Genomic DNA, 25,069 nt, shown 5'->3' on the forward strand with positions numbered 1-25,069 from the left:
AGAAAACAAAAAGAGTCCAAACAAAGCCAGTTAGAAAAGATATCTATGTATAAATGTACTATTCTATTTCATTAACAACAACGAAAACAACAACAGTGGGAATTGTATTGACAGAAGCCTCTTTTGGGAACAAACTGTATAAAAGGAGAGGGCTAGTCATTCTTAAATGTTTAGAAGTTTGAAAATGGGTTGGATATTTTTTTCTCAACAGTGTTTGGAATTAAAACAGTACTGAAACTCGGTTCAGTTGGTACTCTGCATATGCCTTAAAACAATGCCTTTATTCTGGTTTTGGTCTGAGCGAGGACTGCAGTTTCGTTGAAAAGAATAAGTAGAAGCTATGGTAATTTAAGTTACGCTTCGCACAGTGGATGAAGCTCAAGAGGTGGTTGAGGTTCAGGGTTGCCAATATGTTTGATTTCCCATCTAACTCTTGGGTTATGCCCATAAAGGTAGCACTCTTGTCAACAGAATTTGCCCTCAGAGTCTAATGCAAATGGTAAACACCGTGTCCTTTCTGCAGTTCTTTTGTCTTTGTTTTCCTTCACTGCAGGAAGGAGCTTCACTTAGTTAAATGCATAATCCAACATGGACTCATTTAATCCATGTGAAACCTGAGTATTAAGCAGTAATTATTTTTGACAACGACACACATGTTTAACATTTCATCATGGTGGCTGGTACCTAAAGACACATTTGAGCAAATGTAAAGGCAACCTTCCATTTCCATCCATCTCCTCTATTCACTGAAGCCCCCACACCTTCGCAAAGCTGCTCCTGAGGATTGGTGGAACAATATAGGATGCGGTGCAGGAGAGTTGCAAGTGGGTGGGGGATTGGCAAAGACTGGGGGCTCACCTTGCACAAGTAGCAGTGCTTTTTGCTTTGCAAAACAGTTTTGGAGACAAGCAATTATCAAAAGTGCTGACTTTCATACTAAGTGAGCAAAATGCTGTACTCATCTGTACTAACTTAACACTTTCTCACACATACAGAACCATTTTCCTGTGGTACCACAGCCAGTGTGGTGTAGTGGTTAAGAGCGGTAGACTCATAATCTGGGGAACCAGGTTCGCGTCTCCACTCCTCCACATGCAGCTGCTGGGTGCCCTTGGGCTAGTCACACTTCTCTGAAGTCTCTCAGCTCTACTCACCTCACAGAGGGTTTGTTGTGGGGGAGGAAGGGAAAGGAGAATGTTAGCCGCTTTGAGACTCCTTCAGGTAGTGATAAAGAGGGATATCAAATCGAAACTACTACTACTACTCCTCCTCTTCTCTGTGGTTGTGATGTGTATAAGAATATCATAACCAGGCTGGGATGCAGAATTGCATGGTGGTTTATCACTTGATTTGTACCAATCCAACAGATTCTGCCCACACGTTTGCAATATCCAAACACCACAGCCAAATGAAGTATCCAAAGGATTCCTATGTGGCTTAGGGTGTCCATAAAGGTGTCTTTAGTTGTTGGAAGAAATTTACTATTTCACTCACTGTTACTCTCAGGATTCCAAGAACTAAAAGTTCCATACTGTGCCCAAGCCTGCAGGGAGTTTGGCCTTACCATCAGCCTGACGAAGATCAACATCCTAGGTTAGGACGTCGCCAGCATTCCACACATCAGCACTGGTGATCATACACTTATGGTGGTAGATGACTTTATCTACCTGGGTTCCACCATAACTAGGAACCTCTCCATCAATGCTGAACTGGACAAGCATATTGATATGACAGCTATGGCAATGGCTTGCCTCTCCGAAAGGGTTTGGGAGAATGTGAGGCTAACATCCAATATCAAGGTGAAGGTCTACCAGGCTTGCATGCTGAGCACATTGCTTTATGGAAGTGAGTCATGGGAAACTTACAACCACCAGGAGTGATGCCTCAGCATCTTCAACATGCAGTGCAGCAGGAAGATTTTGGGTATCACATGGCAGGACAGAGTCTGAAACATGTGCTTTCCCAAGCCCACATTCCCAGCATGTTCGCACTTTTTTCTCAGCAACATCCACGCTGGCTTGGTCATATACACAGAATGGGAGATTGCAGGATCCTCAAGGGAGTTGGCTTCAGCCACCAGGCTTGTGGGCAGACTAACTCTGCATTACAAAGATGTCTGCTAATGTGGCTGGCAGTATGGGAATCCCTTGCAGAAGATCACAGTACCTGGAGACAGACAGTTAGATCGTGTATCCACAGCAGTGGCCAGTGGAAGAATGACTACTGGGAGGAGCACAGAGAGAAGAAATGTTGTGGTGCACCTGAAGCAGCACAACTGGAGGCCTTCATCTGCCCCAGCTGCAAGAAAACAAGTCTCTCCCATACTGGTCTCTACAAGCACAGCAGATGTGCCATCGTCCAACAGTTTGACTTTACCCCCAAAAGCACACTCCTCTATTGTCTCCCAAGACAGACAGAATCTCAGGATTCTAATAATTAAAATTCCATACTGTGTAGTGGGGGAGTGATAACCATCAACAATAACTAAAATTTTATATTAACATATTGACAGGCCTTGCTTCAACTTGGCATTAGCCAGAAGTTTTGAAACGATACTTTTCCCTGTTCCTTCTTATCTGTATCTAAGAAGTAAACATCAAGAATTTCTGTTGAATTCCCATTCATTAAGCCACTCAACTGTGCAGTGTCTGGTAGTGTAAAAATATAACACTGCAAAAAATGATGTTCTTATAACAACAGTGGAAAGAAAGGAATTATCACACCGATTTTTATAGCAAGATAACATGGATTCTGGGTTTTGGCGCAAAATAATAATCATGCATGTACCTCCCATAGGGGTTGTTCTGTGAGGAGAAAGTTTAGAAATGGGATCAGCCCAAAGAACCAGGGAAATAAATGCTAGGAAAATAGCACATACCCCAAATTAACTCTAGTGTTCCTCCCATTTTTCAGTTTGAAATTTAAAGGTAAATTAAGTATGAATAAGGAGAATGCAAATAAAGATTGTTTCAGATATTGCTGCCATGTTACTATTATTTGTTAAGATAAAAAACCATATAGAAAAATAAGTAGGTCAAGGAAACTGGACTACTAGGGGTCAGAATCTGCAAGAATGTGAGATATTCAGAGTACTGTACTTCAAACCATATTACAGAACTTTAAAATATAATATGCCAATTCTCATTTTCTGATAAACGTTTTGGAAAGCCATAAAATCCCTGAGGAACATTCAACTTTTCATCATATACAATACTTCATACTTTAACTTCTGCTGCATTTTTAGGAACATACTGAGTATAATTTATAGGTATCTTTTTAATCAGCTAAGTACACTTGGTTGTCTTTCATTTTTACAGCTTTCATTGTTCTAGCTTAAAACATGAACATTGAGAGCAATAAAAATAGAAGAAAAGCCATTAATGAAATTGATTTCTTTTTGCTGCAGCTTCTCTTCTCATATTAGTTCAGTTTCTTAATATCTTCTTTGATTTCTTAGGCCTCCCTGTCAAATAGATGTCTGAATGTTAATGAGAGAAGGTAACTGCATTTTTTGCTTTTGCCAACCTAACCCTTTGCACTTTATTTGCTTTCTGGCCCACCATAAAGGGATGGGCTTTTTATTTCAAAAGAATGGAAGCAACCCCTAATATAGATTTTGTTATTAATAGTTTATTAAAATTTTCTTCCTCTTGGTTACACCCTTTACCACCCCATGTCAAATCCAACAACCCCTTTTCTGCAACAATGACCATATATATACCTGCCATTCTTCCACTCATCTAACCATGTAACCAAATAGTTAAATAATGGTTGACTAGTTATATCAGTCAGTCAGTCAGTCAGTCAATTAATTTTATTGCTTATAGCCAAAGGCTGCTGCAATGTATACAATGTCATTACTAGTTACAGGTAGGTAGCTGTGTTGGTCTGAGTCGAAGCAAAATAAAAAAATTCCTTCAGTAGCACCTTAAAGACCAACTAAGTTTTTATTTTGGTATGAGCTTTCGTGCGCATGCACACTTCTTCAGATACAATGTCATTACTAGTTATATAAAGAATTAAGTAAACAACAATTAAAAATTAGAAAAATCATTGCAAATAAATAAACAAATTGTTTGATTATATGTCTTCGGTCCTCGTTTACATTAGGTATTACCATATTTTTCACTCCATAAGAGGCACTTTTTTCCTCCTAAAAAGTAAGGTGAAATGTATGTGTGTCTTATGAAGTGAATGCTGCGTGGAGGAGGGATGGACAGGAGCCATGGCTCCCATCCTTCCCTCCTCTGTGGCTTGCTTTAAAGCAGCAAAGCTGGGCAGGAGCCGCTTACATGGGTGTAAAGCAAGCACCGTGGGAGCCATGTACCCTCCACCCCCACGCTCGGCCGCCCCATTGGGATGGGTGTGTGTGCGCGCGCACCACCCCCTTGGAACGACGCTCGCATGGGTGACGTCCCACATCCCCACAGGCAATGTGCCACCATGCAAGACCCTCCCTCTGCCACTGGTCTTGCCGGGACAGTAGTGCCTTCCTTTGCATGTGTTAAATTTGAAGGGCGGCTGTGGTTTGGTCTTGTGTTGTGTACGAAGGTGTGAATTAGGTAGGTTTGACTTTAAATGGGAATTGACTCAGATTTCTCCCTCATTCCTCCCTCATATGAAAGCCCCCAGGGCTCTCTGCAATGAACAAAAAGGAAGAAAGTCCCACTTCTTTCAGCTTTATTAAAATAATTGTGTACAGCCAAACCACACAGTCCTTAGATCTAAAGGACTCAATGTGGGAAGCTCATATATTTCCATTGCCTGCCCCCCCTTACTAGGGGATGAAGTCTCTCTTCATTTGTTAATATCTGAAGAAGTGTGCATGCACACGAAAGCTCATACCAAAATATAAACTTAGTTGGTCTTTAAGGTGCTACTGAAGGAATTTTTTTATTTCATTTGTTAATGACAGTGATGATGGTTCTTAATGCCACTGTTGACTGCTGTTCACTTTACATGGTTGAAATATTATCCTGCTATACTGGTAGTTTATTAAATAGTTTAGTACAACATTTGATGATTCATAATATTTTTTTTCTTGTTTTCCTCCTCTAAAAACTAGGTGCGTCTTGTGGTCAGGTGAAAAACCACGGCAATTGGCAAAGAGCTCCAAGAATTCACTCCAAGTCTCCTGGAAGTTTTTTTTAATTTTGAAGTTTGTTAAACAGGAGTTTCTCAAGGGCTGCCAATTGTAGAAGGTCCTGCATCCAACCTTCAGTAGCTAGTGTCTCTAAAAAGCTCAACAACTTTGTGGGTGTTTTTGAAATATAGAATCCCTAACTGACTAAACTTTCCAAACCATATTCAAGGGCAGCCTGACATACCATGCACTACAGTGTTCTAACAGGGATGGTATCCAAACATGGATCACTGTTGCCAGACTCTCCCTGTGCAAATGTTACATGCAATATGCAATGTTATGTGTAAGTGCTAATCAAATGTCTAAGGTGTGGTTGGATTAAAACCTGGGAGACCCAAGTAAAAATCCACTTTAGCCACAAACTCGAGAAGCAGCCTTGGAAAACTCACTCTCAGCCTTTAGCCCTTCTTCTGTAAAACAACAGCCTCTACAAAGGGTTTGTTGTGAGGATGAGTAAGAAGCATTTTGTGCAATGAAAGCATTGAGGAATGGATCAACTACTTTTTTAAAAATTAAAACCTAGCATTTGCTTCAGATAGTTTTAGTCTCTTCTTCCGCTGTGGTACAGTGTAAACTAATTGGAGTCTGCTGCCTTAATCTTTTATGTTATTGATTCCAAATTTTTTACTGCCCCTTTAAATAAAACCTAGTAGCACTCTAGGGAAAAGAGAGGGAAAGCAGATTCCAGAACTGTGGTGTTAAGAGATGAGAATGATTGTGGCAGTGTATGCCGGCCTTTGGTAAGCTTGAGAATGTTCTCAACAATACAAGTTACATTTTCAAAATCTCACTAGTGGGGAGAATAACAAGAATATGGCAATAAAATTCTTTTTGAACACACAGTAGGAATGAAATGAATGTAGTACTATTTTACACAAAGATCCCTACCACATTACTACACTTTTAAAAGATGAATACCAATTGCAAATCAGATAGCAAGGTTAAATATGACTTTAGATGTGTAGACTTGCTACACTATCAATTATCTGTCTTATTAGCTGAGTGCTTGGACCAGATGCCTTGTTTGAAGTCTTAAAACTATCACACAGGCAGTTATACCCTAAGAAAAGCTAGATAAGCACCAAGATCCTGCGCCCACTTTCAACAACTTTAAATATACTAAAGATCCTTCCTTAAGGAGGAGGCTGGGCCATTCATATGACTGACATATTCATCAGCTCCAACAGAGAATATCTGCTGATCTGAAAAAAGGAAAGCTTTATGAAAGGGGGCAAGGAATCAATCCCAACACATTCTCTCATATCCACAAGCTCCTACCTTATGGCATATTCAATCACCCAGAAAATTGAGAGATTGCATTTAGTATATATTTGCATGCAGATATTAGCATAAATCCACTCTGGCTAAAATAATCGCCTTTTAGCTGGCTAAAAGTGTTATTTGAGAAATTGTTAGTTGAGCTAAAAGTATATTTGCTAGCCTATGCACAAGGTTGCCAATATTATGTTCTCTACAATTACAAAATCTCTCTGCAACTTCCAAGCAATCAAACTGATGTCACAATGAAGGCTTATTTGTTTTTTTCTCCTTGCCTCATCACATCTTGTTATGTTGCAGTGCTTTATGTTCTTCTGCACTGCAATATGAAAACATGATGCAACTATGATTTTTTTAAAAAAGCAAAACAGGCTATCATTTCACATTCAGCACTCTCTGCTCTGAACCTTTACTCTCAAACAGTCAAACGATTTGGTTCAGTAGCCAAGAAAAATGAACATTTTCTGTTGCTGCTGTTCTTTCCAATGCAGATGCACCTAAACACTATGTTTCCATATAGAACACTTGCAGATAATATAGCAGGCAGCCAGTTCTTCTGTCAATGTAATATTCAACTGCATATCTTTATTGAGTCCCTGAAGGTAAAATTTAGCAGATGTGTCTAGAGATTGAGATTTTTTTGGTATGCACACATAAAAATAAAGGGCACAATCCAGCCAAAGTGAGGGACATTTAAATGTCATTATTCCAATGGAAGAAATTTCAACAAGTTTCAGAACATAAGATAATCTTTGCTGGATGTGAACAAGGATTCAGCCTTGTATTCTCAATGGTGGCAAGCAAGTTGCATCTAGGCAGGGCAAGAAGGCAACAGGATCCCCCTATCTTTGTCTAGTCTGTAACATTCAGATATATACTATTTCTGAACATGGAATCTTGACTTAGCTATTACAACAAATACAATAGTTTAACTTTTCCAGTAAAATCAATGAGTGCTTAACTGTCAGTTGACAGTGCCAAAGTTATTATCCAGAATAGTTCGGACTCTGGCTCCTGGCCTTGGTAAAGAAGGCTTTTCTCTTTTGGTTAACAATGTTATCTTCTCTTCCATATCTCATTAAAAAAGAAATCAATCAAGAGCAGTAGGGGTTTGAGTCTGTCTTCATCAGTTGCTTCCATGCACTGCTTCACTCTTGAGTGTGTTTGTCTTGCGCTTCAACACCAAATCTAGCATGTTTCACTTTGGACAGCCCTGCATGGATAAATGCAGAACATTTCCTGTTCTTATTTCCCAAAGCAACAACATGTGTTTTCTAAAAAACAGCAGCAAATTTGCCCTCGCCTTTGACAAAAGGACAACTCTTTGGGGAAGCAAATTTAATGCAGGACATTAAGTAAACTGATGCTGTCATTAGTGCAAATGTCAAGTTCATTATAGCAGATGTTTCAGCTGAAGATCACTACACATTAAAATCACACGGCAAATGTGTGGTGCAGCCACCATTTTATTTAATGTCTACTTCAATGCCCCAAAGAGTCAATCAGAATCATCTGTTCATGTAATTACCACATTGTTATGTAACAAAGCAAGTTGTTTGGTTGAAACGTTCACAACAAGCCCTGAATCCAGATTACTGCTGATCATTTTTCATAAACTGTTTGGAAAGTAAAAATGCTTATGAACCACAAATAGAATTTAACTGCAAATTGGTTAGGACCCACCAAACAGTAGCAATCGCCGTCTGTACTGTCCACGTGGCAACATGAATATTCAGTTTCAAAACAGTAAGACAGTATGACTGAGTAATTAGATTAATGTGCAATGGTGCCGGGCTTTCCATACATTTTGTCTCTCAGCTTCTCATTTTCACAGATGAGTTGTCCATTATAGAATGCAAGTCTTTTGTCTATATGTGTGAACATGGGTGCTTTTAAGATTTGAAGTCAGCTGCTTTGATAACGGATGGCAGAAGTAATTAATGCACATTCCACCAGGAAAAACACCACTTGAGCCAGTGATGAGCTTCTCACAACTATAAAGCCTATGTGATTTATGTAACTGATTTTCCACAACATCATCAATGGTGTATTCACAGATAAGATAAAAATTGTTCCATCTGGAACGTACCACACCAACATAAAAGAGCTTTAAATTTGAATTCTGGGCTGCCATGAGCCCCATGGTGTTGCCTGGATCGGGCCTGTGCTGGCAGGCTCTGATGGAGGAGGAGGAGGAGGAGGAGGAGGAGGAGGAGGAGGAGGAGGAGGAAGAAGATGAAGAAGAAGAAGAAGAAGAAGAAGAAGAAGAAGAAGAAGAAGAAGAAGAAGAAGAAGAAGAAGAAGAAGAAGAAGAAGAAGAAACAGAGAGAGGGGCGACTTGTGGAAACCTGGGTTGGAGGAAGTGGGATCAGTCACCTTGGAAGAGAAAGCGAAGAGGCATCTCTCCCTTCTGACCTTCCTGCAGAACAAAGAGCCTCAGTGGAGCCTAGGGAGGGGTTTGATAAATCAAGGTGGGATGGAGGGGACACTGAACAGCAGGCATCAGTGACTGAACAGAAGCCTGAACCAATTTCCCCCACCCACTCCTGAGAAAAGTTTCCAACTGAGCAACTAACACTGACTCAGCATGTCTAACCAAATATAATCACTGACGGAAATAAAACAGATTAGCTGCATTTTTTCCTGCTGAATGGCAGCTCTAGCATGTCGTCTTTTGTAGTAGCATGAATACAGACTTCCTATGAAAGAAATACTCCCCACTGTTTACTTCTGCTCCTGCTGAGATGACTGAGCAGAATGAAGACTTTTTTGCTAATAGAGATGGACTGGTTTCAAAACTTCACCAATAATAATAATAATAATAATCATTATTATTTTTCAAACAGACAGGAGAAAACATTCCTTTCTGCTGCTCAATCCAATGCCTACATAAGGTACACAAGTCCTCTAACATGAGGGATGGGGAACCTGTAGCCCTCCAAATGGCCAATTGTCAGAGAAGATGGGAAAGTAATGCTGTAACTCTCCTCTCCAATAGTTTCACTTCACCCCAAAGGCACTCTTCCATAGTCTCCCTATACAGAAGTATGCCAACCATTTATAAACTAGGAAAGAGAGCTATGATTTCTATTACTGAACCTACATGTTTAATTCTACATGCTTAAGCCCCTATTATACTATGATCACCCATCACACAGATATTAGGTGGACAAGGAGACAGGGCAAGAAGCCCACCTGTCTCCATTCATTTATTTATTTGCAAAAAAAACCCAACCTATATCAACAACACAAAAATATCATGGTGGCGAACATCATAAAACCAAACATAAAATTTCAATCATAAAACAAACACAAATGCATCACAGTTGATCAGATCAATATATCAATAAAGATGGATTACCCTTCAGGGAAAGTCTGGATGAATGAGCAAATTCTAATCAGGTACCTAAAGGCCAATACGGTAGGTGCCAGCCTGGCATTCATTAAAAGTGTATTCCAAAGGACACAAAGCATCACACTAAAGGCTCCATACAGCACTACAACACAGTATCAGTACACAGAAAAAGGGACATTTTGGAATGGTTATACTCAGTGCTATCTTTCTAGAAAAAGAGGTGCTGGAACTCACCGTGAACACCTCCCTCGTTGTCTTATAATGGCAATGGCCCTACCTGAGAGGTACCGAAACCGAGTTCCAGGGAGTTCCAGCTGAAAAAAAAGCCCTAACCATTTCCTAGTTTTAAAAATCAAATCCCAACTAGAAGGTAGCAGGCCAATTGCCTGGTCTTCATGGATGTGACCAAAAAAAAAATCTGACATGCCCAGTCTTCAGATTTTAAATGTCTGAAACTCCAGCATCTCAAAAGTTTAAAAGTCAATGTTTTGTTGCTAATTCCAACTTGCAAGTCAGTTTGGTTGATGAAGATACTGATTGGTTTTTAGAACAAATACCTCTGAAATTTACAGACGTAATAAGAACAAGATCCTGTTTTCCTTATTCTTTATCCAAGCTAATGTATGAAAAGAAGCCAAAAGGAAAGCTAGGCAATAATTGGTGCTAGACAATAATGAATCTGAAACCAATAGATCATAGACTGATAATGAGAAAAAGAAGGAACATGAAAAATTTAAATAGAATATTTTATGCAAAATGCCATTGAATTATTGAATTATTACAGCAATATCAGCTGAGTTCATTAGTTCAAGAATAAGTGGGTCAAATGTATAACCAATTATACATTCTGAGATGAGGGTAATTTGTCTGGCTGAAGTTTATCAGAACAAGACTTCAGTAGCCCTCTCCTTGCTTCTTCTTTTTCTAAAAGCGGATTTTCTTACAGCTAATAACAATGTCCTAACAATTTCATGGAAGACTACTCATTTGTTTATCCTGCATGGTCTGTTTATACTGTTTAAGAGAAAAGAACGAAGGCACAGATGCTTAGGAAATTAACAGCAACAGCCAAATAGAAGCATATTATATCCATTGAGTTGGCATATCTATTTCTATAAAACAGCAAGTTGGTATGGTCCAGAATGGACACAAGGAACTCTTGCTCAAATGGTGGTCTTGGGCACGCACATCACTGTGCTTCACAGAGTGGTTGTTTAGGTTTAATACGCTTCCTAATTGAGGGCTACTGTAATACAGTATACTTTTTATGACACAGTGGTACACAAATATTTTTATAAACAAACAATATAAATATAACACACACTACTTTCTAGCTCAGGTTTTGCTTATTTATTATACTTATTTGTACTGCCTGGTAGCTTTGTCACATATCTTAGGAGCCAGGCAGAAGCATTCCTCACGCCCCAGGACTTTGCCTAATTAGGCAATCTATGGCCTTTTAAAACTGTATGTGTTCAGAGGGGTACTGTTTTTGTTTGTTACTAAGTTATTTATTTTTTGGGTTTTATATTGTAAACTGCTGTGTGATCCACGGGTGAAGGGCGATATAGAAATGTAATAAGTAAAATAAAAATAAAAATACTTTATCCAAAAGGTTCACAGCAATAAAAACATAAAATCATCTGTGAAATGCTCTCCTCAGGGAGGCTCACCTGGTGCCTTCATTAAACATTTTTAGGCACTTGGCAAAAACATTCCTCTTCAACCGGCCTTTAGCTGATTAGCATTCTATGCTCCTTTAACTATGTTTATGGGAGGAAGGGGTTATTGGTTTGTTTTGCCTTTCTTCTTGTTTTTATTATGTATGTTTTTTATATTGTATTTCTATGCTATTAACCACCCTGAAATCTTCGGATGAAGAGTGGCATACATTTTTTTAAAAAAAAACAACAACAAAAATTAAAAACAGACATAAATAAACCATTATTAACCTGTACTCTGGGCCTGATTCTATAAATAGAAGCATCAGGATCATGCAAATATTTCACTCACTGAGAGATTGTAATTTTTAAGAATAAAAAGCAGCTACTAGCCATTAGGTTGCCTACCCGATCAAGATTGTTGACTGACAGATGACTCTCTTGTTGTTGTTTTTGTTTAGTCATTTAGTCACTCTTCGTGACCCCATGGACCAGAGCACACCAGGCACTCCTGTCTTTCACTGCCTGCCGCAGTTTGGTTAGACTCATGTTGGTAGCTTCAAGAACACTGTCCAAGCATCTCATCCTCTGTTGTCCCCTCCTCCTTGTACCCTCAATCTTTCCCAACATCAGGGTCTTTTCCAGGGAGTCTTCTCATCTCATGAGGTGGCCAAAGTATTGGAGCCTCACTGCCTTGTTGTGGCGAAGGAGCTTGAATAACCCAGAGAAGCTATGAGCTATGCCGTGCAGTACCACCCAAGATGGACAGGTCATAGTGGAGAGTTTTGACTAAACGTGATCCACCTGGAGCAGGAACTGGCAAGCCACTCCAGTATCCCTGCCAAGAAAACTCCATGGACAAAGACAACAGGCATATAAAAGTTATGACGCTGGAAGATGAGCCCCTCAGGTCGGAAGGCGTCCAACATGCTACTGAGGAAGAGCGGAGGACAAGTACAAGTAGATTCAGAGCTGATGAAGCGGCTGGGCCAAAGCCGAAAGGTCGCTCAGTTGCGGATATGCCTGGAAGCGAAAGGAAAGTCCAATGCTGTAAAGAAAAATATTGCATAGGAACCTGGAATGTAAGAACCATGTATAATGGTAAGCTGGATGTGGTCAAAAATGAGATGGCAAGAATAAATATTGACATCCTGGGCATCAGTGAACTAAAATGGATGGGAAAGGGCGAATTCAGTTCAGCTGACCATCATATCTACTACTGTGGGCAAGAATCCTGTAGAAGAAATGGAGTGGCCCTCATAGTCAACAAAAGAGTGGCGAAAGCTATACTGGGATGCAATCTCAAAAAAAAACCCCAAACTTTTAACATTACAGTAATCCAAGTTTATGCACCAGCTACCGGTGCTGAAGAAACTGAAATTGACCAATTCTATGAAGACTTACAACACCTTCTAAAAATGACACCAATTCTCATTATAGGGGATTGGAATCTAAAGTAGGGAGTCAAGAGATAAAAGGAACAACTGGAAAGTTTGGCCTTGGAGTTCAAAACGAAGGCTAATAGAGTTCTGTCAAGAGAACCAGCTGCTCATCACAAACACTCTTTTCCAACAACACAAGAGACAACTCTACACATGGACATCACTAGATGGGCAGCATCGAAATCAGATTGATTATATTCTCTGCAGCCAAAGATGGAGAAGCTCTATACGGATGTCTCTCTAGTCATTGGTTTTGTGCAAACGTGTCAAAATACAAAAGAAAATTCAACCTCAGTTGGAAAATGTGCATTGCACACAATGCTGTTATAAACAATGTCATGTAACTTAAACATCTTTTTGAGAGAGAAAACTTCATAAGGAAAATGATGCAATTGGACTACCCTAGGTATCTTTGGCATTTGCTATCTCACAGTTTTATTAGACTTAATTTTATTATTCTAAATATATAAAATAAATGATATCTGTAACATACATCACCAAGATACATGCAGTGTTCGAAACTCCTATTGTTCTTGGTGCATTTTGCAACAGGTAATTTCATTTGCGCGGGCAGTTTCTGAGACCTGGGTGCAGTACTGCACCTAAGATTTCATGTTAAAATTGTGGAGTGGAAGGAAAGGAGGACCTTTTTCTGCCTCCCCACTTCCAGCTACTCTCTGAGGACTGGCGAAGAGACCCTCTTAAGAATATTAGGAAGGTGGGCAGGGGAAGGACTAGACCATGTGAAAAATGAAGTTAATATTTTAGCTGCGGTTCATTCATTTTCAGCTTTGAATTCTTGTTATACAAAAAGCATGCCTAGACATTCCATTGCTGCGCACCCATAACCTAGGCTTAAAGGTGTCATGTAGTGCCTAGGTTTCGTACTCAGTTTCTAACACTGGTTACATCAGTTCCAAATTATCAAAATGCTTCTCAGCAGTTTTAGAGCCACAAAGGAATAGATAAGAGTCATATCAGTCAGAAATAGTATCATTAGTCATTATTCTATTTGTGAAAGTAATGAAAATAGAATTATGAATTTATTAACATGTATATATAAAATTTAGCTGACATGCTAGTTACTCATTAATTCAGAAGCTAGTTATAGCTTCCATAACTCTGCTGAGTGAATTCTTCCTGTTACTCACAGGAAGTCCACTTATGTTAACGCTACGCTGCAAAAGTGAGGGATGTGAGCAGAAGGTCTAAGCTAATTTCAAGAGCAAAAAATAATAATAAATGCATAATATAGCTTAGACATCCCCAAACTTCGGCCCTCCAGATGTTTTGGACTACAATTCCCATCTTCCCCGACCACTGGTGCTGTTAGCTAGGGATCATGGGAGCTGTAGGCCAAAACATGTGGAGGGCCACAGTTTGGGGATGCCTGATATAGCTGGTCTGATTCTCTTGGTTTGTAATTATCAATGTACAGTACCTAGCTGTTTTCAAAGCAGTCTTCTGACACTGAAAGGAAAGAGTAGCTGAATAAAGAGCTGTAGCATATGCTTCTGAAACTTTTTGCACTGAAGTAAAGCCTGAAAGTGTCTGGGGGATTCTTAGGGCTCTATCCAAAGAATCAGACCAAAAGAATAAAAAGTTCCCTGTGTTCAAGGAAGCTTTGGACATGTGTTTCTCCAAGAGCAGCTGCAGTCAAGCATATTTGATTGAAATAAGGAGGCTGTTTGTAATTTGGACATGGAGATCTGTTGTTCAAAAGAAATAATAGTTTTTCTTTTTTTAAAAAAAAAAAATCTACTGGAGTTTTCTAAGCCCCAGGGCTGACACTTGTATTGGGCAGAGCAGGACAGCCACCTCAGGCGGACAGAGCTGTGAGTGTCATGCAACCTACCCTGTTTAATATAAACTAGTCTTATATTGCTGCCCTGGAGAACACTGACCCATCACCAGTGTTGGAAAGAGATTCAGCTGCATATGGAAAGAGGGACTGTCATCCTGCCCTTTATTTCAAACAGCAAAAATATTTGTGGTCAGTGCTGCTAGGGCCAGCACCTCCATTTAGGCAAAGTAGGCCATGGCCTAGGGCGCCGAAATGGAGGGGGCGCTGTCGAGCCTGCCCGCTGCCCACCGCCTGCCCGCCAACGCCTCCACGCACGTCGCTGGAGCCTGGTGGGCGGCTGCTCGGCTGCTCCTCTGAAATGGAGGGGACGCTGGCGAGCCTGCCTGCTGCCGGCCGGCCGCCCACACCAGGAGCAACGAGCGAGTGGTGGCGGTGGCGACGGCAGCGCCCGTAGTTGAAGCCTTCAGCTATGGGCGCTGTTGCTGCTGCCGCCACCGCTGCTGCCGCTGAAGAGCTCACAGCATCCCCTCCATAGGTAGGAGGCGCGCGAGCCAAAATGAGATCTCAGCGCCCTCCCGCCTATGGAGGGGACGCTGTGAGCTCCTCAGCGGCTGCAACGAGCGAGCGGTGGCGGTGGCAGCGCTCATAGCTGAAACCTTCAGCTACGGGCGCTGTTGCTGCCGCCGCCGCCACTCGCTCGCTGCCGCCGCCATTGAAGAGCTCACAATGTCCCCTCCATAGGCAGGAGGCGTGCAACCAAAATGAGAGCTCAGCGCCCTCCCGCCTATGGATGGGACGCAGCGGTATCAGCGGCGTTGTGCACGCGTCATGACGCATGTGCCGGGGGGAGGCGCCAGAAGGTGATTTAGCCTAGGGCGCAAAAAGCCCTAGCACCGGCGCTGAGTGCTGCCAAACCCTTCATGGCCACTGTATTTTCCCAGTATGATGAGTAACATATATATTAAAGTACATTTGTGCAACTGTTGCACAAAAAACTGGATATTATTATATGCAGGGAAGGGGTAATCACACTTATTTGGACTCCCTTTTCAGGTGATGAAGCTGTGAAAAAGATCTACTTACAGGAAACATTAACAAAAAGTATGAACTTCCCAAATAAACTTTCTAAATTACTTAATCATGCTAATTTCAACTCATAGCAGACGCTCACACTGCCTCCTACTGTTTAAACCCAACAGTTTTCTCATCAGAAGGAGTCCAATTGAATTACGGCACATGGAGTCAGTCAGACCTTATTTATATCACTTCTCACATTAAAATCAAGATGAAGGTGAATTAGTGAATGTGAATTATGTGCTAGGCAATTCCTAGCATATAATTCACATACACACACACACACACACACACACCCCAGAAAAATGATCAGTTACATAGAAGGACAGAAGTCTAAACCTTCAGCCCGTAAATCATGGTAATTTACAGTTCCTCTTAGGATTGTATAAAGTATACAGTAAAAATAGCACAACTATCTGTATCACTAATTATATCTGGTACAAGTTAAAAGCAGTGAGATTTACTTCACATTCTGCTCCTGATATGTTCCTTTAAACAGTAATATGTCAGAGGAAATAAGATAATTATTTTAAATTTTACACTGCATTATTTATTTATTTATTTATTTATTTATTTAATAGACCTATGTATCACCCTCCATCCATGGATCTCAGGGCAGCTCACAACATAAAAATACAAGATAAAAACATAATTTTAAAAAGAACAAAAAAACACAAACCAACACCCCACCCCACCCCACCCCATTCTCCTCCCAACAAACACCTTTAAAAGGACATAGAAGGCCTGGTTGAGGAGAAACATCTTTGCCTCGCATCTAAAGCTGTATAATGAAGGTGCCTGGTGAGCCTCTCTGGGGAGCAAATTCCACAAAAGGGGAGCCACTACAGAAAAGTCCTGTTCATGTGTTGTCACCCTCCAGATCTCTCATGGACGAGCCACACGAAGAAGGGCCTCAGATTATGATCATAGGGTTCATTTGGAGAGACACAATCCTTGAAGGTTGTGAATCTCATAATTTTCTCACCAACCATTCTGATTCCTCAAAACTTGTTTGTTTGTTTGTTTGTAAAGTCTCTATAAAGAGCACATGAAAATGGAGTACTCTCTTGCCCCCAAAAGAGGTAGTGGCAACTGGGTGGTAATTATTGTAAACTTCTGAGTCCAAGGAGGACTATTTAAAGGAAAGGCTAAACCAGGCATCCCCAAACTTCGGCCCTCCAGATGTTTTGAACTACAATTCCCATATTCCCCGACCACGGGTCCTGTTAGCTAGGGATCATGGGAGTTGTAGGCCAAAACATCTGGAGGGCTGCAGTTTGGGGATGCCTGAACTAAACCTTAAAGGCATCTCCCATAAATACACATTCACCACTCCCTGGACCCATCCTATCAACCCACCCCCCGCTAGCTCAAGCCACAATGGACAAGAGTCAAACTCTTAGAAGCAATATGGTTTCTAAATACCAGCAGCTTTCAAAATTGGACAGGATGGTGCACTGGACATCTCATTTGGACCTGTACTATCAGTGGTGTTCACACCTCTGTGGAGACCATTAGAGAATAGTGATTTTACGCTGAAAGTACTGAGCAAAATTGTCACAGCAGATCTCAGAATCTCCCTTACGCACCCCTCTTCTTCATACCTGTGCCAAAAAACTTTTCCAGCCCACTCCTTCCCTTGTTTTCTATACTCAACTATCAAGTGGAGAAAGTCTTCAGTTCTCCTGCTGAAGCCAAGAGAAAGAGAGCATCTTTGAGCAAATATGGCCACACTGGCAACAAAACAAGCAATAGATGTAACTAGAAAATAATGGGAGTTGCATACGGTATGTTAATTGTATAATGGCCAGACACATTTCTGACTAGAGAATACTGTGTGATAACTTCCCCTGTGTTGTTCTCCCATGGCTCTTGTGTGAGAGAGAGGGAAGTTAGGCGGAATAACAGGTTACCTAAACTTATTCACATCCTGATATGGGGTCATATGTCCACAGAAAATTTTCTGTTCCTTTAGCAGCAATGAACAGATGGCGACAGCAGATACAATATTAGGCAAGGCTGACAGTGTCAATGTTTGTTTACTAAACGTTGGAGAATGTTTACTAAATGTAAGGATGTTGGAGGAATCTGTTGACAACAGGCTATCAAGCAGATTTCCTTCCACTCGCCCGTTCAACCAACCCGATTCCTGCTATGCTATGGATTCTTTTTGCCCGGACAATGAATGCCAAAGTGTACACATTGCCCTCAACATGCTCTTTCCCATCCTCTCTCTCACACATCCGTGGACTTAACTCTCTATAAACTGAAAGTGAAATGTTCACTACAAAAGTTGGAAAGAAGAGCAGCTGAAATATCACAGGATGTTCTCCCTTCTGCAAGAGGCAGGACTAGTTTTTGCTGTGAACAATTGCTAATATGTGTGCTCAGCGCATTGTCAACAAAGCAGCAAGCTCATGACTGAAGAGAAAACTGTGAATAAATGTGAGGAACTAAACACAGGCATGAGAAGCCTCTCTTTTTTACTATGAAAAAAACAGATAAACCTTCCATTTTACATTCATTGTTTCACACCACAGGAAGCTATGTTTCCCTATTTGAAGTAAACTGAAGTCACAGTTTGCATTTCACCCAGAAACAGCCTGACACAATTAAACAACAATTATAACACTTTGATACCAGAATTAGACAGCAATGCAGACAGGTGTAAGAAACATATGAACAGTTAACAAAACCTTACTATCCTAACATTTGTCAACAAAAAGCTTCCCATATAAATAGTTTATTGCATTTTAATAAACAGCATCCTATATAAGATAGGGATGCAACAGCAAGGAAGGCCCTCTTTTTCCAGTAAGACATCAGAAAGGGAAAGGAGACACTTGACACAGAAGCAACTGTATGCTTCGGCAGCAGAAGATGCACTGAGGAATGACACAAGCAATTTGCATTTCTATAGTTTCTTTTGTGTGCCTAAACTCCCTAAAGCATTTTGCAAAGCGATAAGCATCATACCTGGCTAGGAGAAGTGATAGGATGTCAATACAGTAGCAGCTCTCTGTGCAACCAGACACAGCAGCTATTCAATGCATAGCAATGCTCCCACACAGCTGTAAACATGAGGGCCAATTAATCTGTGCTGGTTAGAAAACAGGAAGTGTTTGCCTTTGGGTAAACTTTCCCCTTTTAGATAGTTACCTGGGTGACCACAGGAAGGTGCCTGGTTCTCTGATGATGATGCTGTACACAGTAGGAATACATGACTCACACCCCCTCAGAACTTCACCTTTTCATGCAGGGCACGTAGAAGAAATGGAATAGGGGAGAAATCATGAAGGACGAGTATACACGAGTAGCCAGCAGTTGTAGGGAGCAGGTCCAGTGGGCCAAAGCTCATAATGATCTCAGGTTTAATGTAATAATAAAGGTAAAGGTAAAGGGACCCCTGACCATTAGGTCCAGTCGTGACCGACTCTGGGGTTGCGCGCTCATCTCGCATTATTGGCCGAGGGAGCCAGCGTATAGCTTCCAGGTCATGTGGCCAGCTTGACAAAGCCGCTTCTGGCAAACCAGAGCAGCACATGGAAACGCCGTTTACCTTCCCGCTGTAGCGGTTCCTATTTATCTACTTGCATTTTGACGTGCTTTCGAACTGCCAGGTTGGCAGGAGCTGGGACCAAGCAACGGGAGCTCACCCCGTCACAGGGATTCGAACCGCCGACCTTCTGATCAGCAAGCCCTAGGCTCAGTGGTTTAACCACAGCGCCACCTGGGTCCCTAATGTAATAATAATACAGGTTTATTCTGCTATGTTCAAAGCATCAGAAAGAACAAGCAAGAAGTAGGTCCTCTGCATGGAGAAGATTGAGAAATGCTATTGGGTGATGAAGAGAAGGTGGAACTGCTCAACACCTACTTTGCCTCTGTTCACCCAAAAGGAAAGCAAGGCTAAACCTGATAATAACAGAATAAACAATGTGAGGAAGATGCAGCCCAAGAGGTGGTAAGGGAATACCTAGCTGCAGGGTTCTGTCCTGCGCCTTTTGTTATGTGTGCGTTAGTTGAGATCCCTGCATTGCAGGGAGTTGGAATTGATGACTCTGGGGTCCCTTCCAACTCAGGAATTCTATGATTTGATGATTCTATGAAGTGTTCCCTGTAACACCTTAATCATATTACCCTACCGCAAACCCGAATGGAACCTAACCTAATGTTTTAATGGCATTTTCTCACATTTATCTCTTGCTGCCTTTGTCTCTTGTTTTCCCCTCCCTTTATTGCATTTCCCCCCTTACCATATTTAGACTGTGAATTTCCGGGGGTGCAGAGGCTGAATTTTTTGGCTTATGAAACTGTAAAGCACCACGTACTGATGGTGTGACGACAGCAGCAGCAGGAACACAATAATGCTGCTAGTAACAGAGCAATTTATCCTCTCTGGCAAATTCAAGGTTTCCGGAATGCAACCTCGTTACATGCAATCTTTTGTTCAGATCAAAAGGAAACTCCCAATTGAACAAAGTATCAGACACGCTGGTAACAACCAAGGCACCGGGGAAGATCATAGCTGTAAGGAGCCTTACAAAAATATATATTCATTCTACACCTTTCCTGTCAAGCTGTTTTCCCTCTCGGTGTAATAATACTTAGTTCTGATACAGCACTTTGTGCACATTGTGTCAGTGATCCTTACAACAGCCCTGAGAGCCCAGCCAGTATCATTATCCCCATTCTGCAAGAAGGGGAGGGCAGACATTGGCTGAAAGAATAGGGGCTTCCCTAGGGCTACTTTCTTCTCCATTTTACATCTTAACACAACCGTTAGCTAAACCATGAGGATGTGATGAACTCAGCAACTTCTAAATCTCCCATCCCCTATCAGCTAATTTTTTTCTCCCCTCCCTCCCCTCACAAGTAAATCATCACTTTGGTGCCTTTGGGAGAACCTTACTGGCTCCTGCGATCAGGCCTTCAAAAGGACTCTATTTCACTTACACACACTCTCACACAGCAGCAACAGCAGCCTTACATCTATCCTCCAGGGGTCACAATTGGGTTACAAATTTCATATAACGTGATGACTGAGCAGCCTGATTTAGAACAATTTATTCACATCCTTCTTCATTAAGATTCAAATGGAATAAGTAATGTAGAAATTGAACAGATACAGAAAATGTGCATAGCTTGCTCCTGTAGTCAGTAAACATTTATTCACTAAGCAAAGATCTCTTCTCCTCCCCCTCTCGTATTCCTTCTTCCTCCCCTCCCCATCCTTTTGCCTTGCTGTTTTAATGCATAATTAAGAAGGTCAGAATTAATGAAGCAGTGTGGAGTAAAGTTCAAGGAATCCCCAGGCACTATTTATTCTATTAGATCTCAGGAGTGAATGTCAGATTGGCAATGTTAGAGGCAGAAGCAGTTAGGCTGGCAGCATCCCAGAAAGGAAACTACCAAGGGAGACTTACCTGCAGTGTCAAGTCATTCCTGAGCTCCTTCCCTGCAAAAATCACACGCAGCTGGTCAGCTGGAACTCCCTGTCGCTTAGCAACCACCTCCTTGAGCTGGAAGATGCTGGTGTCTGAATCAACCTCCACTGGGAAACCATGGCTGGAGTTGAACCTGACAAATACTGACCAAGAACAAGACATATTTTAAATGTGTGTGTGTGTGTGTGTGTATGTATATATATATATATATATATATATATATATATATATATATATAGATGCCTGAATATTTTGAAGTCTAAAGCATCTGAGAATGGCACAAGAAACAGCTCTTTAAGAAAAACGGACAACGGGCAAAATGGTACTGTAAAATGTTAGTGTGTTTTATCATTTTAAAAGGAGCAACAGTGTTATATTGCAGTTTATTATTTTGACAGATAATTCCAAGTAAGACATCCCACCATGTAATTTTCTTAACTAATTAAACATGCATTATGCTTCAGATGTCACCCTAAATTACATTTACTATATGGAATGAAATGCAGACTTTATTAGCAATATGTACAATAAACACTAATTTCAGTTTGGCCTTGCCCTTGGGACAGACCTAAATATATGCTCAGCAAATATATTTTCTCTCTCTCTCTCCAAACAAATGCAAACAAACAAATGCAAGAAACACATGTGTGCTGTGTGCAAGCTGCTTTTAAAGGAAAGCTTTTAAAATACAGTATGTAATACTGATTCATACACACTGGCCTCCCAGAGATATAATTGTCTAGAAAATAATGATGGAGAGAAAATTGTGTATTTTATGCAGAGTCTTAAGTCTTTTTCTAGAGCAGTGTGGTCTTTCTCAGAGTTCATTTTAATAATTGCAATGCATAACTTCTGTTGACTGACTTGTGAAGTGCCAAAAATTACTCCAAAATTCAGAGCTATGGCAACCAGTCAAATCATACACCAACATTTGGCATGTAAAATACAAACTACCACCATTCACAACTCAGGGTTGCTTTTTCATTATTTCAGAAATATTACATTATTATTATTTATTGAATTTATATATCGCCCTATACACGGAGGTCTCAGGGTGGTTCACAGAATAAAATCAAAATATAAAACCACAAAATACATAATCAAAGCAAAAACAACAACCCAATAACCACGCCCCCCCCCAAACCCCACATTTTAAAAAGGCATATGGTGTCAATCAAATCAACCATATCAAATCAATCATATACTTTGTGACTGATAGTAATCATAAAAAGGTATGGGGGCAAACTGGAAAGGCATGGAAACTCTTTTCCTAATCCCTGAGTATTTATTTACACAATAAATATCCAGAAACACAGATGTTCACAAAGACACAGATTCATTCATTTGCACTAGCAGTTCAAAAGCACATCAAAGTACAAGTAGATAAATAGGGACCACTCTGGCGGGAAGGTAAACGGCGTTTCCGTGCGCTGCTCTGGTTCACCAGAAGCAGCTTTGTCATGCTGGCCACATGAACCGGAAGCTGTCTGCGGACAAACGCCGGCTCCCTCGGCCTATAGAGCAAGATGAGCGCCGCAACCCCAGAGTCGGACACGACTGGACCTGATGGTCAGGAGCCCCTTTGCCTTTACCCTTCAATCTCACAATGGCTATCTCTTCTTTCTCACAGCTGGTTTCAGTTGCTATCTTCGTACGCTATAAAACATGGAACAAGATACACGGAAGGGAGACTCACATAGTTCTCATTCCTTCTTTTTTTTAGGGAAATCCAGGATGCACACACTTTCCTTTGAGCTGGAGACAACAAAAGAGAAGGAAACTGATGGAGGTCATTGTCCTGTCAGGTTCTCCCCACCACACCATGAAAGCCCATCCATGGCAGCAGAGATTGATTGGGTAGCAATAGAAAATGATGCCAGCAATTATCTGCTGGATGTACTAAACCCTGCCTCCACCTCAGGGGTGCTGAATATATGGGGTGCAAAGGACTCCAGCCCCCCCCCAATAGTTTGGGGAAGAGGACTATACACCCTGTATTTAGGTGGCTGCCACCCCCTGCCGCTGCTGAGTGCCCTCCGTGTGCCCCAGCCCCCGCTTGGCAGTCAAGGAACCAGGTCGGAGTTGAGGCAAGCAAAGGCGAAGATCACTCTCTGCACGTCCCACCTCTGGCGGCATCACATGACATGTCACATGGCCCCTGCTCCACCTGACTCCATTTTGTGCCTGCCTGTGCCCCTGCATCACCATTTTGTGACTGGTTGGCCTCAGTAATATTCATCCATGTCAAGCAGGGCCTGGGGTTAGAAAGTTGGAGAACTGACACTGTACTGTTGCTCAGAATTTCTGCTGATATAAATTAGCATACAATTTAAGCACCAGGAGGATAGCCATTTCTTATGGCAGGCCATAAAGGAATCTGTTGTGAGAGGTTAGCATAAGAAGGATCCCCCCCCCCTGACTTCTGTAGTGAACCATTAAAGGAAGATTCCTAGAGCAATCTTGAAGATTTTCCACATCTCAAAGGCAGCTGTCCCCTGTGAGTTCTTCACAGTTCGACCTGCCACTGTCTTCCCCATGGCAGTAATTTTTTTTTTTTAAAAAAAAAAAGTTTACACACCACGTCTTTGTCTGTTATCCACCTCATACCCAAATAATAGGATTCCCTTAAGGAACAAACTCTTAAGAAGAGATTTAGAAGCTAAGTCCACCATCCTCCAAAATAGCCTGAGGCCACTTTTGCCATGTTACATTATGTGACATGACCTGTTTGCTGAAAACTGTATATGAGAAACAATATGTGCTACAAAACTGAGTAGCAATTTCAAGGGGTAAAATATACATTCAAAATACTTAAAATATTGTCCTCATACACATTAATGATCAGCTCAAGTTATTTTTGAAGCACTACATTATGGATTCATAAAACGAAGCCCTACACCACTATGAAATCCTCAACACTTTTGTTTGGGTGCATTAGGGTTAAAAGCATTAGGGTTTGTTTGTTTGTTTGCTTGCTTGCTTGCTTGCTTGCTTGCTTGCTTGCTTGCTTTTTAAAAAGAGTTGAGGGTCCAGGATTACATACCGAGGGGATGACTAAGATTCCAAGTCCATTACAACAGAATGGCCCCCTTGATCCATATTTTTTTAGGGGGGCAGGGGCCCCATTGCTCAGGCCGAATGTGGAGCCAGGCGCTGAGCAATGCCAGGATGTCACCTCTGCATTGTGGCATGCTGAAATCGAAAAGCACACACTGATTCCTCCATCCCATCAAGGTAGTCATGACATGGATACTTATGTGAGCCAGGCCTCTGTGCTGCTGGGAAAGAGGAAGGAAGGGACTCATACTGTCCAGCATGCATAACAAACCAGACCAGTGGCGAAACTGCATGCTCTGGTACCAGGGACAGAGAGCAGGCGTGGCGTGGCTGGCACACATCCTGGGGACGGGGCGTGTGTCCCGGGGGCATGGCACATCGCCCGTGGGGTGTGGCATGTGTCCCGGGAGTGTGGCACGCCACCTGTGGGGGAGTAGCGCCCGGCGTGGAGGGTGCACAGAGCGTGTCCGGGGGTGGCTGCGATGGTACCTCTCTCCCCGATGGTGCTGGGGGCAGTGCCCCCCCCCCGTTCCTCTGCCAGTGAACCAGAGACTACTAGATCTAGGATCTTTTCCTAATTCTGTGTACACAACCAGCATGTTAAGGCACAAATGGGGCACAGAGGTCCTATGTTTCAGTTTACGCTTTTGTGCATGTTCATCAACACATGAGTTAACTGAACTCTACCTCCCATTCACTCTGGTGAGTGGTAGTTGATGGGGAGTATTTGCACTGTGTGTCGCTGTCCCTATCCTCAAATAGCATAGCACTTCCCTGCTCTCCCTGACTTCCAGAAACCTGAAGTTTA

At 41.6% G+C, this 25,069-nt stretch overlaps 1 protein-coding gene across 3 annotated transcripts in view; it reads right to left on the reverse strand.

Moving 5' to 3' along the window:
- Positions 1 to 25,069, reverse strand: part of PRKN (parkin RBR E3 ubiquitin protein ligase) — a 602,317-nt gene that overhangs the window by 478,967 nt on the left and 98,281 nt on the right. For all 3 annotated transcript variants that reach the window (XM_088666303.1, XM_035108599.3, XM_088666302.1), the window contains exon 2: positions 21,184 to 21,347. In XM_088666303.1, the coding sequence (XP_088522429.1) occupies positions 21,184 to 21,347 (164 nt within the window). The remainder of the gene's footprint in view (positions 1 to 21,183; positions 21,348 to 25,069) is intronic.

This window comes from Zootoca vivipara, chromosome 3 (assembly GCF_965207765.1).
Source record: "Zootoca vivipara chromosome 3, rZooViv2.hap1.1, whole genome shotgun sequence".
NCBI classification, from domain to species: Eukaryota; Metazoa; Chordata; class Lepidosauria; order Squamata; family Lacertidae; genus Zootoca; species Zootoca vivipara.